The sequence below is a fragment of the Phyllostomus discolor genome, chromosome 14 (genome assembly GCF_004126475.2).
Source record: "Phyllostomus discolor isolate MPI-MPIP mPhyDis1 chromosome 14, mPhyDis1.pri.v3, whole genome shotgun sequence".
Classification (NCBI taxonomy): Eukaryota; Metazoa; Chordata; class Mammalia; order Chiroptera; family Phyllostomidae; genus Phyllostomus; species Phyllostomus discolor.
The window spans coordinates 44,550,550-44,562,588 of NC_040916.2; the positions used below are offsets into that span (position 1 = coordinate 44,550,550).

Below are 12,039 nucleotides of genomic sequence, written 5' to 3' on the forward strand. Positions count from 1 at the left end.
GTTATAAATTTTAGCAAACATCACTTTTGGGAACTGATGAAATTGTTCTCCCCCCAGTATTTTATACTTTTTTTTGTCAATTTTCTGTATTTCCTACAGAAAAAAAATACTCTCCCAAATGAACAAAAATCTTTGTTTTTTTGTGCTTCAGACATAAGAGCTTTTCAGAAAATTCTGACACCCACTAATTATTAGTTAACTGAAACTTAAGCTGTCAGTTTCCTTATCTATAAAATAAAAGGGTTAACATTTCTGCTTTCTGGCATTGTTATGAAAATTATGTAATAAAATGCTCTGCAGCAATACATCTTCATAAAAAGGATATTTTTTGAATGACTAACTTTTTGGGAGAGCACTGACTTTGACTGGAATTAAATTAGTATGGTTTGTGGCTGAAAGGCGCTGTAATTGTTCTTGCAGTTATAACTGGAGTTAACTCTTTAATAGGAAGTGTCCGTTCCTCTTGGAAGACAAAGTATATCAATGCCGATGTCATTCTGTAACTTTGGCAACATTAAAAAGAATGAGACAGAAGCAGAAATTTTGCTAGTTTAGGGAGTCCTGATTTATTTAGTAGGGCAGTTCAAGGTTAAGTACCAAAAAAGGATTTTAGTTTGCTAGTAGTATGATCAAGTTTTCGTTTCAGAATCAAGATAGCAGAATGGAAAATAAAAGATTATTACAAGCAGGGAGATAAGTTATTTTCTCTTTGTCTGTAGTATTCAGTAGTTATACAATGATGAGCCTAGGTGTGGTAGGTGTGATCTTCATATTTGTATGGTTTGGAGTTTGGAGAACTATTTAAATTGATGGTATATTAGTTTATTAGGGCTACTATAACAAAGTGCCTCAAACTGGATGACTTAATAATTTATTGTCTCATACTTCTGGACACTAGAAGTCTAAAATCAAGGTGTCAGGAGGGTTGATTCTTTCTTGGGCTGTGAGAGTGGGTTCTATTCCTGGTTCTCTTTGGTAGGTGGCTATTTTCTCCCAGTACCTCTTCACATTGTCTTTTCTCTGTGCATGTCTCTGTGTCTAGATTTTCCAATTGTATAAGGATATCAGTCATGTTGGATTAGGACACATCCTGATGACCTCATTTCAATTTGATTACTTCTTTAAAAACTCTGTTCTCCAAATAAGGCCACAAATAAGGCACCCCTGTAGCCTTGAGGCTACAGGGTTAGGACTTCAGCATATGATTTTGGGGAAACACAATTCAACCCTAAAAAATGGCTTAATGGTTTTCATAAATTTTAGGAAATTCTTGGCTGTAACGTCGTCATGAATTGCTTCTGTTCCATTCTTCTTTCCTCCTGGAACTCTATGAATACACACAGACAACACGTGCATGCATGATCTCATTGCTATGTTCCAAATTTCTTTTTTTTACATCCCCTTTTTTTTCCAACCTCCCCCTTTTTTTCCCCCGACCTCTCTCCAAATTTATTTTTTTATTTTCTTTCTGTATTTTTCAGCCACTTTATCTCTGCTTCCTTTTAGATATTTTCTATTAATGTCTTCTAATTCATTATTTCTTCTTCTAAATCTTAGCTACTGTTAAGCCTATCTATTAATTTTGATGGGTTAATTTTCAGTTCTAGAATTGCCATTTGATTTCTTTTTTAGAAAGAACTCAGTTTTCTAGTCAAATTCTTTTGATGTATTTTCTTCATCTTTGCTGTTCTTTTTTTTGTTGTCTTTTTTTTTAACAATCTCAAACTTAAAGAAATATCTTAAGTACATTATGAAGACCTTTGTTTTCCTGAATCATTTGAAAATAAGTTCCTAACACTTCATCTCTGAAATTTTGTCAGGTGTATTTCCTCCCAATTATATTCTTCTCCATAAACATAACATATAGCTTTATTCAGTAAATTAATTGATACATTGACACACTATTACTATATAATCCTCAGACCCTATTCAAATTGAGCAGTTTTTAAAGCAAATGATCCTATCCCGCCAGAATCAGGATTTGCGTTCATTGCCTTTCTCTTTAGTTTCCTTTGATCTAGAATGGTCCCTCAGTCTTGTCTTTGACTTTCATGACCTACATGTGTTTGAAGATTATAAGTCAGATATTTTGTACAGTGTCCACAATTTGGATTTATGTGATGTTTCTTTATGATCAGATTGAGATTATTCATCTCTAGTAGGAATATCACAGAAGCAATCTGTATGCTTCTCATTTTATCATTTCAAATAGCATACAAGTTTGGTTCATTTTACTACCTATAGTATTCCCTTTGATATCTTTTATTAATGTGGTATCTTCTAGGCTTGTCCTTTGAAAAGTTTTTCTTGGTAATTGCTGTGGGTTGAATTTTACCTCCCCCCCCCCCCCAAAATTTGTTGACACCCTAACCCCTAGTATATGTGAATATGCCCTTACTTGGAAATAGGGTTTTTGCAGATGTAATCAGATTAAGAGGTCATCAGAGTAAGCCTTATTCAAGTATAACTGGTGTTCTAATAAAGAGGGAAATTAGGATACAGACTCACAGGGAGAACATCACGTGACAGCTGAGACAGATATTGTAGTGATGCAGCTGCAAGCCAAGGAACTCCAAGGGTAAATGGCCACCACCTGGAGCTAGGGAAAGGCAAGGAAGGATTCTGCCCAGTCTCATGGTCCTGCTGACCTCTTGATTTTGGATTTCTAGCTTCCAGAGTTTTGAGACAATAAATGTCTGATATTTTATGCCCAATTAATACCCAATTAGTGGTACTTTATTACCACAACCCTGGGAAGGTAGTATAGTAATTAGTAAGCATTTTGTGGGGAGATATTTTGAAACTATGTAACTATGTTGTTCCCCATCAAACTTTCAATTTATTCATCTATTTATATCAGTATGGATTCAGAGTCCTATTTATTTGTGTTTGTGTTTTTAAAGATTTTATTTATTTATTTTTTTAGAGAGGGAGGGAACGGAGAAAGAGAGAGAGAAACATCAATGTGCGGTTGCTGGGGGTCATGGCCTGCAACCCAGGCATGTGCCCTGACTGGGAATCGAACCTACGACATTTTGGTTCACAGCCCGGGCTCAATCCACTGAGCTATGCCAGCCAGGGCTATTTATTGTTTTAATTACTTACTACCAATACTTATTTTGATGCTCAAATTGTCCCAAATTTGGCCAGTGGGAGCTCCTTTAAAGCTATTTTAATTGTTCTTTTGATGCATCCTTGCCTTTTTTTTTTTTTTTTAATCCTCGCTCAAGGATATTGTTTCATTGCTTTGAGAGAGAGGAAGGGGGAGAAACACCTGTGTACCTGGATCAGGGAACTTGCCTGCCGCCCAGGCACGTGCCCTGACTGGGAACTGAATCTACAAGCTTTCAGCTACAGGACAACCCTCCAACCAACTGAACCACACACCGGCTGGAGCTGTCATTTTTTGAGCATTTCTTTATTTTTTTGGACCAGGGTGTTAAGGCTCATCTTGCACTGTCTTGCCTGACCCTGGAATCAGTCATTTCTCCACAGAGCCTGGTTTCTTTTTGTGAAAAGTCATGTTTAAAAATAAAGATTTGAGTAGTAGGTGCTTACTATTGGGATAGCACTGCTGCCAGACTGTTACTGGTGTGCAGAGTTAGGAAGTAGATGGGGTGGGCAAAAGTTAGTTTACGTATGTGAGTACGTGAAACAGTTTATTCTTGTACTATTATTTATTTATTAATTTTTGTGTTATTTGTATTATTTGTCTTATTAGTATTGTTGTTACTTTATCACCTTATTTGTAATGATTTGTCTTTTAGATAATGATGTCTGGTGATTTAACCTACTTTTGCCCACCCCTGTATGTGTATATATATGTAGTTAACCTACATACATACACACTGACACCTGTATTTATTTCTATGTCTGTCTGTATATATTGCAAACTGTAAGTTCATACAGTTATCTCCAATCCCAATCCAACACCACAAGGTTTCTTTCTTCCCACATTTGTAATTGCTTTTTCTAACAGTGTAAAAACCTTGTTTCCCTTATGTTTAACATAATCATTTATTTAACCCACCTCCTTGTGTGTAGCCAGTTTACCAACACTGCCATCTCACCCCAGTCACCTCTCTGGGCTTTTTCTTCTGCTTAGGCTGCAGTGTCCCAATGCCTTTCACCCATGTAGACCTTTTTTCTCACCCTATTTTGGTTCTGTCCTTTCTTTTCCTTTCCTTTCCTTTCTTTTTCTCTTTGTTTTGTTTTTTGTTTTGTTTTGTTTTAGGGATTTTATTTATTTTAATTTTTTAAGTATATTTTATTGATTATGATGTTAGAGTTGTACAATTTTTTTTCTGCCCTGCACACCCCCCCATCAGCATTCCCCTCCCCCTTCGGTTCATGTCCATGGGTCATCCAAGTTCTTTGTCTTCTCCATTTCCTATATCATTCTTCATCTCCCCCTGTCTATTCTGTGCCTGCCGTCTACCATTTATGCTTCTTATTCCCTTACCTTTCCCCCCCTCCCCACTGATGACATTCCATATGATCTCCATTTCTGTGATTCTGTTCCTGTTCTAGTTGTTTGCTTAGTGTGGTTTTGTTTTTGTTTTTATTAGGTCCAGTAGTTGACTGTTGTGAGTTTGTTGTCATTTTACTGTTCATATTTTTTATCTTTTTCTTAGATAAGTCCCTTGAACATTTCATATAATAAGGGCTTGGTAACGATGAACTCCTTTAACTTGACCTTATCTGGGAAGCATTTTATCTGCCCTTCCATTCTAAATGATCACTTTGCTGGATAGAGTAATCTTGAATGTAGGTCCTTGCCTTTCATCACTTTGAATACTTCTTTCCAGCTCCTTGCCTGCAAGATTTCTTTTGAGAAATCAGCTGATAGCTTTATGGGAACTCCTTTGTTAGGTAACTTGCTACTTTTCTCTTGTTGTTTTTATGATTCTCTCCTTATCTTTATTCTTGGGTAATAAAAAAATACGATGTGCCTTGGTGTGTTTCCCCTTGGATCCAACTTTTTTGGGAGTCTCTGAGCTTCATGGACTTGCATGTCTGTTTCCTTCACCAGATTGGGGAAGTTTTCCTTCACTATTTGTTCCAATAAGTTTTCCATTTCTTGCTCTTCCTCTTCTCCTTCTGACACCCCTATGATTCAGATGTTGGAACGTTTAAAATTGTCCTAGAGGTTCCTCAGCCTCGAGGACATTCATTTTTTTGAATTCTGGTTTCTTTATCTGTTCCAGTTGAATGTTTATTCCTTCCTTCTGTTCCAGATCTTTGATTTGAGTCCTAGTTTCCTTCCCTTCACTGTTGGTTCCCTGTATTTTTCTTTATTTCACTTTACATAGGGTGCACTTCTTCCTCTATTTTGCAACCATACTCAGCCATTTCTGTGGGCATTCTGATTACCAGTGTTTTGAACTCTACGTCTGATAGGTTGGCTATCTACTTGTCTCCTGTCTCCTTAGTTCTTCTGGAGTTTTGATCTTTTTCTTTCATTTGGGCCATATTTCTTTGTCACGGCACACCTGTTACATTGTAACAGGTGGATCCTTAGGTATTTGCCATCAAAGGCAACCCACTTGTCTGGGTTGCGGCACTGTGGGGCATGGGAAGGGTCAGAGAGGGAACAATGCCGCTTACTCTGCTCTTACCCCATTTTCAGTCACTTCCCTGACTTCCCACAAGTGGATTTTCCCTTTCAGGTGCTGATTCTGAGGTGCTGATTCTCAGGTGGGTGGGTTTGTGTACCCTATAGGACCCAGTAGAGTCCCCTCCAAAGGACTCTCCTGTGAGACTGGGAGTTTCTCCGGCCACCACAACCCCCACAAGTTTTTATAGCCAGAGGTTTTTAGGCTTTTGTTTTCTGCACTGGAACCCTGGTTTCCATGGTCTGTCTAATTCTCCAGTTGTTCCTCCTGGCTTATCTGCATGCGAATGTGGGATATCCGGGTTCTACATCTGCTGCCTTGCTGCCCCAGTCCACCAGCTTACAGCCCCGTTAACGTGTCCTCACCTGTCACGTGTCCTCATCATCCTGGCTTTCCATCTCCACATCTCCTACCAGTCTGGGTGAATGTTTCTTTAACTCCTTGGTTGTCTGGGTTTGATTTTCGTACAGTTCTGGGCGTTGTGGATGTTTTGTTTTGTAAGATTTTCTTTCTTTTTAGAGAAAGGGGAAGGGAAGGAGAAAGAGAGAGAAACATCAATGCATGGTTGCTTCTCACACACCCCCTACTGGGGACCTAGCTCGCAACACAGGCATGTGCCCTGACTGGGAACTGAACCAGCAAACCCATTGGTTTAGCAGGCCTGCGCTCAATCTGCACTCAATCCACTGAGCTACACTAGCCAGGGCTGTTTTTAAATTGGTTGTTATCCTTCTTTTGGCTATACAAGGAAGTGAAACATATCTACACCTTCATTTTAACCAGAAGTTTTTGTTTTTATTTATTTTTAGAGAGGGGGGGAATGGAAGGAGAAAGAGAGGAAGAGAAACATCAGTGTGTGGTTGCCTGTCACATGGCCCCCAATGGGGACCTGGCCTGCAACCCAGACGTGTGCCCTGACTGGGAATCAAACCTGTGATGCTTTGGTTCACAGCCCGCGCTCAATCCACTGAGCTACGCCAGCCAGGAATAAAAGTTTATTTTTTAAAAATCAATAATATTTTAAGCCCTGGATGGCGTAGCTCAGTGGAGTGAGCGTGGGCTGGGAACCAAAGTGTCGCAGGTTCGATTCCCAGTCAGGGTACATGCCTGGGTTGCAGGCCATGATCCCCAGCAACCTCACATTGATGTTTCTCTCTCTCTCTCTCTCTCTCTCTCTCTCTCTTTCTCCCTCCTTTCCCTCTCTAAAAAAAATAAATAAAATCTGTAAAAAAAAGAAGAAGAAAAGAAATCAATAATATTTTACCTCCTAGGCTGTGCTTGATTTATGGATTTGTTTTTTTGTCTGTCTTCATAGTCATTATTATATTTCTAGTACCTGGGAGAGTGGTCAGCACATTTAGACTCTTGATAAACATCGATTGATTGTATAGATGGAAGAGAGCAAGGGAAAATGAATTACAGATAACCTCTAGGTGTCTGATACAGGCACCTGTGTGGATGGTAATACTCACTTAGAGAATACAAAGAGGAGAGATTGGAAACTACTTCATGCTTGACAGATGATGATATTTTTTTGTTTCATATCTGTGATATAGTTAATAATTAAGAAATCTGATCAAAATCAAAATGATAGCTTCTTGGTTCTTTTCTCAAAGCAGTAAACTATTATTTTTTTCTTTTAGGCATACAAAACTTTTGCTAATCGAGTGAACAATTTAAAGAAAAAGCTAGATCAATTGAAGTCAACCCTTCCTGATCCAGAAGAATCACCAGTCCCTTCCCCAAGTATGGATGCGCCCTCTCCGACTGGTTCCGAGTCTCCTTTTCAGGGAATGGGAGGTGAGGAATCCCAGTCGCCAGCCATGGAGAGTGAGAAATCTGCCACACCTGAGCCTGCAACTGATAATCGTGATGTGGAAGACATGGAGCTCTCAGATGTGGAAGATGATGGGTCAAAAATCATTGGTATGTCTTTGTGTGACTAGTAGGCAACTTGTTCTTTATGTTTGGCTTCCCACCAATGAACCTGTCCTGGACAGGTATTAAAAGATAGTTCAATCCTTACAAAATAGAACACCAAGATAGCATTAACTGTCTCTAGAGCAGTGGTTCAGGATTCAGTAAACCACATGGATTAAGAATCATTGCTCAGCATCTGTGTTGTTCAATATGGTGGCCACTAGCTACAGGTGACTGTTGAGTGTTTGAAATGTGGCTTGTCCAACTTGAGATGTACTCTTAAGTGTAAAAGGAACACACTGTATTCTAGAAACAAAACTAAAAAATTGAGTGAAACATCTCAATATATTGAAATAAATAAATGTTATTAATTTTACCTTTTTTTAAATGTGGCTACTAGAATATTCAAACTTGTACATTGGGCTTGAATTCTGTTTCTGTTGACCAGCACTGCTCTAGAAGGAGGAGCCCTCGCTTACACTGGAATTCCTTATTCTCTGTTACTTTTGACCTTCAAGATTCCAAAGCCACAGTTTGTTAACCACACTTTTAAAACTAACCTGGATTGGTGAATTGTTCCTGAATTGTTCCTTGGACATCCCAACTTTTATAACTATTAGAGCATTTGACTTGTGTGGAATGTAATGTACTAGCTGTATGGTGCATAGTGTTCTAGCTGTTAAAAGGCATCAGGAGTTAAAATTGCAGTTTCAAATTAGTGCTTAATTGTACCCCCCAGTAGGTCAATTTCAGAAAGTCACACACACATAAATACGATGAAATATGTACAGTGTTCCTACTCTTTAGAAAGCTCTCAGGTTAATGAAAAAGGATAATTTATGACATAAGTATCATTACGGAAAGACAGAACACAAACGTCTGCCCAATGACAACATGCTTCTAGAAATGTACAAATTTAGTACACAGATACTAAGACGATGTAAAGAAATCATAAGATGAAAAATTAATTTGGGAGATTCATTTTAAATAGGTGTTAAAGTCAGAAAGAATCAAATTATAAAGAATGGGGCTTTAAAAAAATGAAGTGAATAATTTTCTCTAAAGCATAGTGCTTTTTACTCCCAAATCAGGAAATAATTAGGACATACTGTTTCATACTGGAAGCGGAGTCTGGAAAGTAGTAAGATGCAGTAATATTTGTTTTTTGTTGTTGTTGTTGAAATAGTAGAGGACAGGAAGGAAAAACCTGTGGAGAAGTCAGCTGTATCCACCTCTGTACCTACAAAGCCAACAGAAAGTGTATCAAAGGCCTCTTCATGTACCCCAGTGCCTGTGACCATGACAGCAACACCCCCTCTTCCAAAGCCTGTGAATACTTCTCTTCTGCCCCCTTCTCCGGCATTGGCTTTGCCAAACCTGGCTAATGTGGATTTGGCAAAGATCAGTTCCATCCTTAGCAGCCTGACGTCAGTCATGAAAAATACTGGTAAGTAAGCTCTGTAAAGAGGATAAAAGGCAGGCTTTCATTTTTATAACTGAACCATCTGTCTGTGGGGATTTTTATTGATTTTTTAAAATTAAAAGTATTTTAATTAAAAATAAAACCAGCACTTTGTCATTATAGAAAAATCAGAAAAATAAGTACAGAGGAAGGAAACCACTTGTGTGTAATCTTACACCCAGATGTTTTGGGAGATTAAATATTTGTCATAATTTTTCTTTCAGTAATTGAAACATATTGCATATAATGTTTTAAAGCCAGCTATTGAAAATTTTAGCTATATTGGATTTGACTTTTTATCTAAGCCTTTTTATTAGACAGCCAGTATGTTTCCAGTGTTTCACTGTTTAAAATAATACTGTAAGCTGAGGGCTGGTAGCTCGATTGGTTAGAGCATCGTCCCCATACACCAAGATGTCAGTCAGAGCTACCCGAGTCAACAAGAATCAACCAATGAATGCATAAATAAGTGGAACAACAAATCGATATCTCTTTGTCTCTCACTTTCCTCCCTCTTCCACTCCTTAAAAATCAATAAGTTTTTTTAAAGAACACCATAAGGAACAACCTTGATGATAAAATTTTATGCACAGCCCTTCCTGTAAGGTCTGATAAGTGTATAGAGCTTTTTTATTTTTTATGGAAATTTTAATGAAAATACAAAAGTAGAGCATCTCCACGTACTCATTACTCATCTTCAACTATATAAACATATGGCCTACCCAATCCTGATTATTTTGGAAAAAATCATAATTATTTTACTTCTTCATAAATACTTACATATGTTATTTCTAAAAGGTAGATTCTCAGATAAACAGCATTTAGGTTTTTTAAGCCTTTCATGTTGTAACTAAAATGATCTCCAGAAATGTACTATTTATGTTCCAAGTACTATATGAAAGTCCCTGTTGTACCTCAGCTTCTCCAAAACTATTTTTGTTTTAACCTTTGTCAAATTCATTCTTAAAAAGTCATTTGTTTAATTTTCATCCTTTGATTAAAGATATGGTTAAAATACCTTTTACTTATCATTTTTCTTTGTGAAAAATAAGCTAGTGATCATATTTTGATCATTAAAAAATCAGAAATTACTTTCTCTTACTTTTATATACTTTTTCCCTGTTAAAAATTAGTCTAGTGTTTGAAAACATAAAAGTGTAACGGCGGTTGCTTACATAACCTTATTTTATTGACCAGCTCAAAAGCAGAATCTTACTAATCACGTAAAATCACGCTGTGGCTGAGTTACACAATTGCAGTGGCTCTAATCAGAATCACCCAGCAACATGTACTGAGTACCCACAGGACCCTGAGGCATAGGTTTCATTCTGTAGAGAAAAAATAAATAGGTTCCCTAGTTCCTTTCTATTGCAGCTCTCAAAACTAATGGAATATGTGTGAAAAACAACTCAATACTTGTTTATTTTAGGGGCCATCCAGCTAGATGGGAACAAATCTTCATCTGATTTTCAGGGGTGTGTGTGTGCGTGTGTAGGCCATGATATGGACCATTTGTGAATCAGTCACAGAAGAGTTCCTGTTAAACATACCAAACTTGTTTAAGTGGAAAGTACCATGGATGTAAAGGTCATTTCGAATTGCATTTTCTTGAGTTAATCTTTCTGCCACCAGGGGTCAGTCCTGCATCAAGACCGTCTCCGGGAACTCCTACAAGTCCTGGCAACCTCTCCAGTGGCCTGAAAACACCTGCACCTGCCACGACAACATCTCACAACCCTTTGGCAAATATCCTCTCGAAGGTGGAGATCACCCCAGAGAGCATTCTGTCTGCTCTTTCCAAAACCCAGACACAGTCAACCCCTGCACTGCAAGGTAAACTGACATGCCAGGGGGATTTGAACTATGAATGTTTGTCTCTGGCTTAGTCCTGGTTCCATTTCTGAGCAACCCAAAGCCAGGAAATACATAATACAGTTAATTCATTATTCTCTTTATTATTTATCATCTGTGAGCTGGCATTTGTAGAATTATAAAGTGTCAAAGATGAAAGGGACTTTATATATCATGTAGTCTAATCCCCTCCTTTTCAAGCGAGGAAATTAAGGCTCAGTGAGGTAATGCGACCTGCCTAAGGTCACAGTACTACCTATTTCGTGATGAGCCAAGACTAAAAGCCAGATTTCTTGACTGGAGTCCAGTACTCTTTCACCTACATACACCATGGCACCCTTAAGGGCTGCGTTTATCCCAGCTCTTAGTATGGATTAGTATATATTGAGTTTTACATATATTAATGTTAACTGAAGCTAAAGACAGTAAGGTCAATCTATCAAATATTTTATGAAAATATGATTATCTCACATATATGCTAATGGTTTATAGAAGCTTCTATTTATAGATACACAGTAAATATTTTTTGGTTTTGTCTACATATAACCTCTACCTTATTTGAACCTCTCTTCAGCTTTGTTAATTATCTGCTTTGCGCCTAAAACTATTTGCTGCTTACATAAAGTTTTCATAAAACTTACCTACTCTCTGTTCTCCCATCCTCCAGATACCAACACAACCTCTTTAAACCATCTCAGTATAACTATGCGATGAATTGCAAAAACCAGAACAGTATCTGTATAGTGTTTTACTTTGTATCAGTAGTTTCCAACCAGGAAGCTTCCAGGGGACATTTAGCAAGGTCTACACTTGAGCTTAGCCAAAAGGCCAAGAGGCAATACAATTGGCAAGGTCTAGATATTTTTGTCTCATAACTCGGGCAAGGGTGGAGATGCTACTGTGTGTGTGTGATGTGTAGAAGTCAGGGTAGCTATGGAACATTCTCCAGTGCACAGGGCAGCCCCAACAATATAGAATTATCCAGCCCCAAAAGTCAGTAGTGTTGAAGCTGAGAAACTCTGCTTTATGTGGAGAGCAAGCAGTACATGTATCTATTAATGTTATTTCCTAAACTGTTCTGTAAGTGAATCAGCCAAGTATTATATCATAGCAGACTTTGTGTTAAGATATAGGAGAATTTTGTTAAGTAAAACCAAATAGTCCTGGGCTGGTGTAGCTCAGTGGATTGAG

General features: G+C 37.9%; 1 protein-coding gene across 6 annotated transcripts in view; it reads left to right on the forward strand.

The window, feature by feature from the left end:
- RPRD2 (regulation of nuclear pre-mRNA domain containing 2) overlaps positions 1-12,039 on the forward strand; it is a 95,284-nt gene that overhangs the window by 73,699 nt on the left and 9,546 nt on the right. For 4 of the 6 annotated variants that reach the window (XM_028502630.2, XM_036015808.1, XM_028502629.2 and 1 more), the window contains 3 exons: positions 7,259-7,541; positions 8,722-8,982; positions 10,630-10,830. In XM_028502630.2, coding sequence (XP_028358431.1) covers positions 7,259-7,541; positions 8,722-8,982; positions 10,630-10,830 — 745 coding nt within the window. The remainder of the gene's footprint in view (positions 1-7,258; positions 7,542-8,721; positions 8,983-10,629; positions 10,831-12,039) is intronic. The other 2 variants (XM_036015810.1, XM_036015809.1) reach the window with 1 other exon arrangement.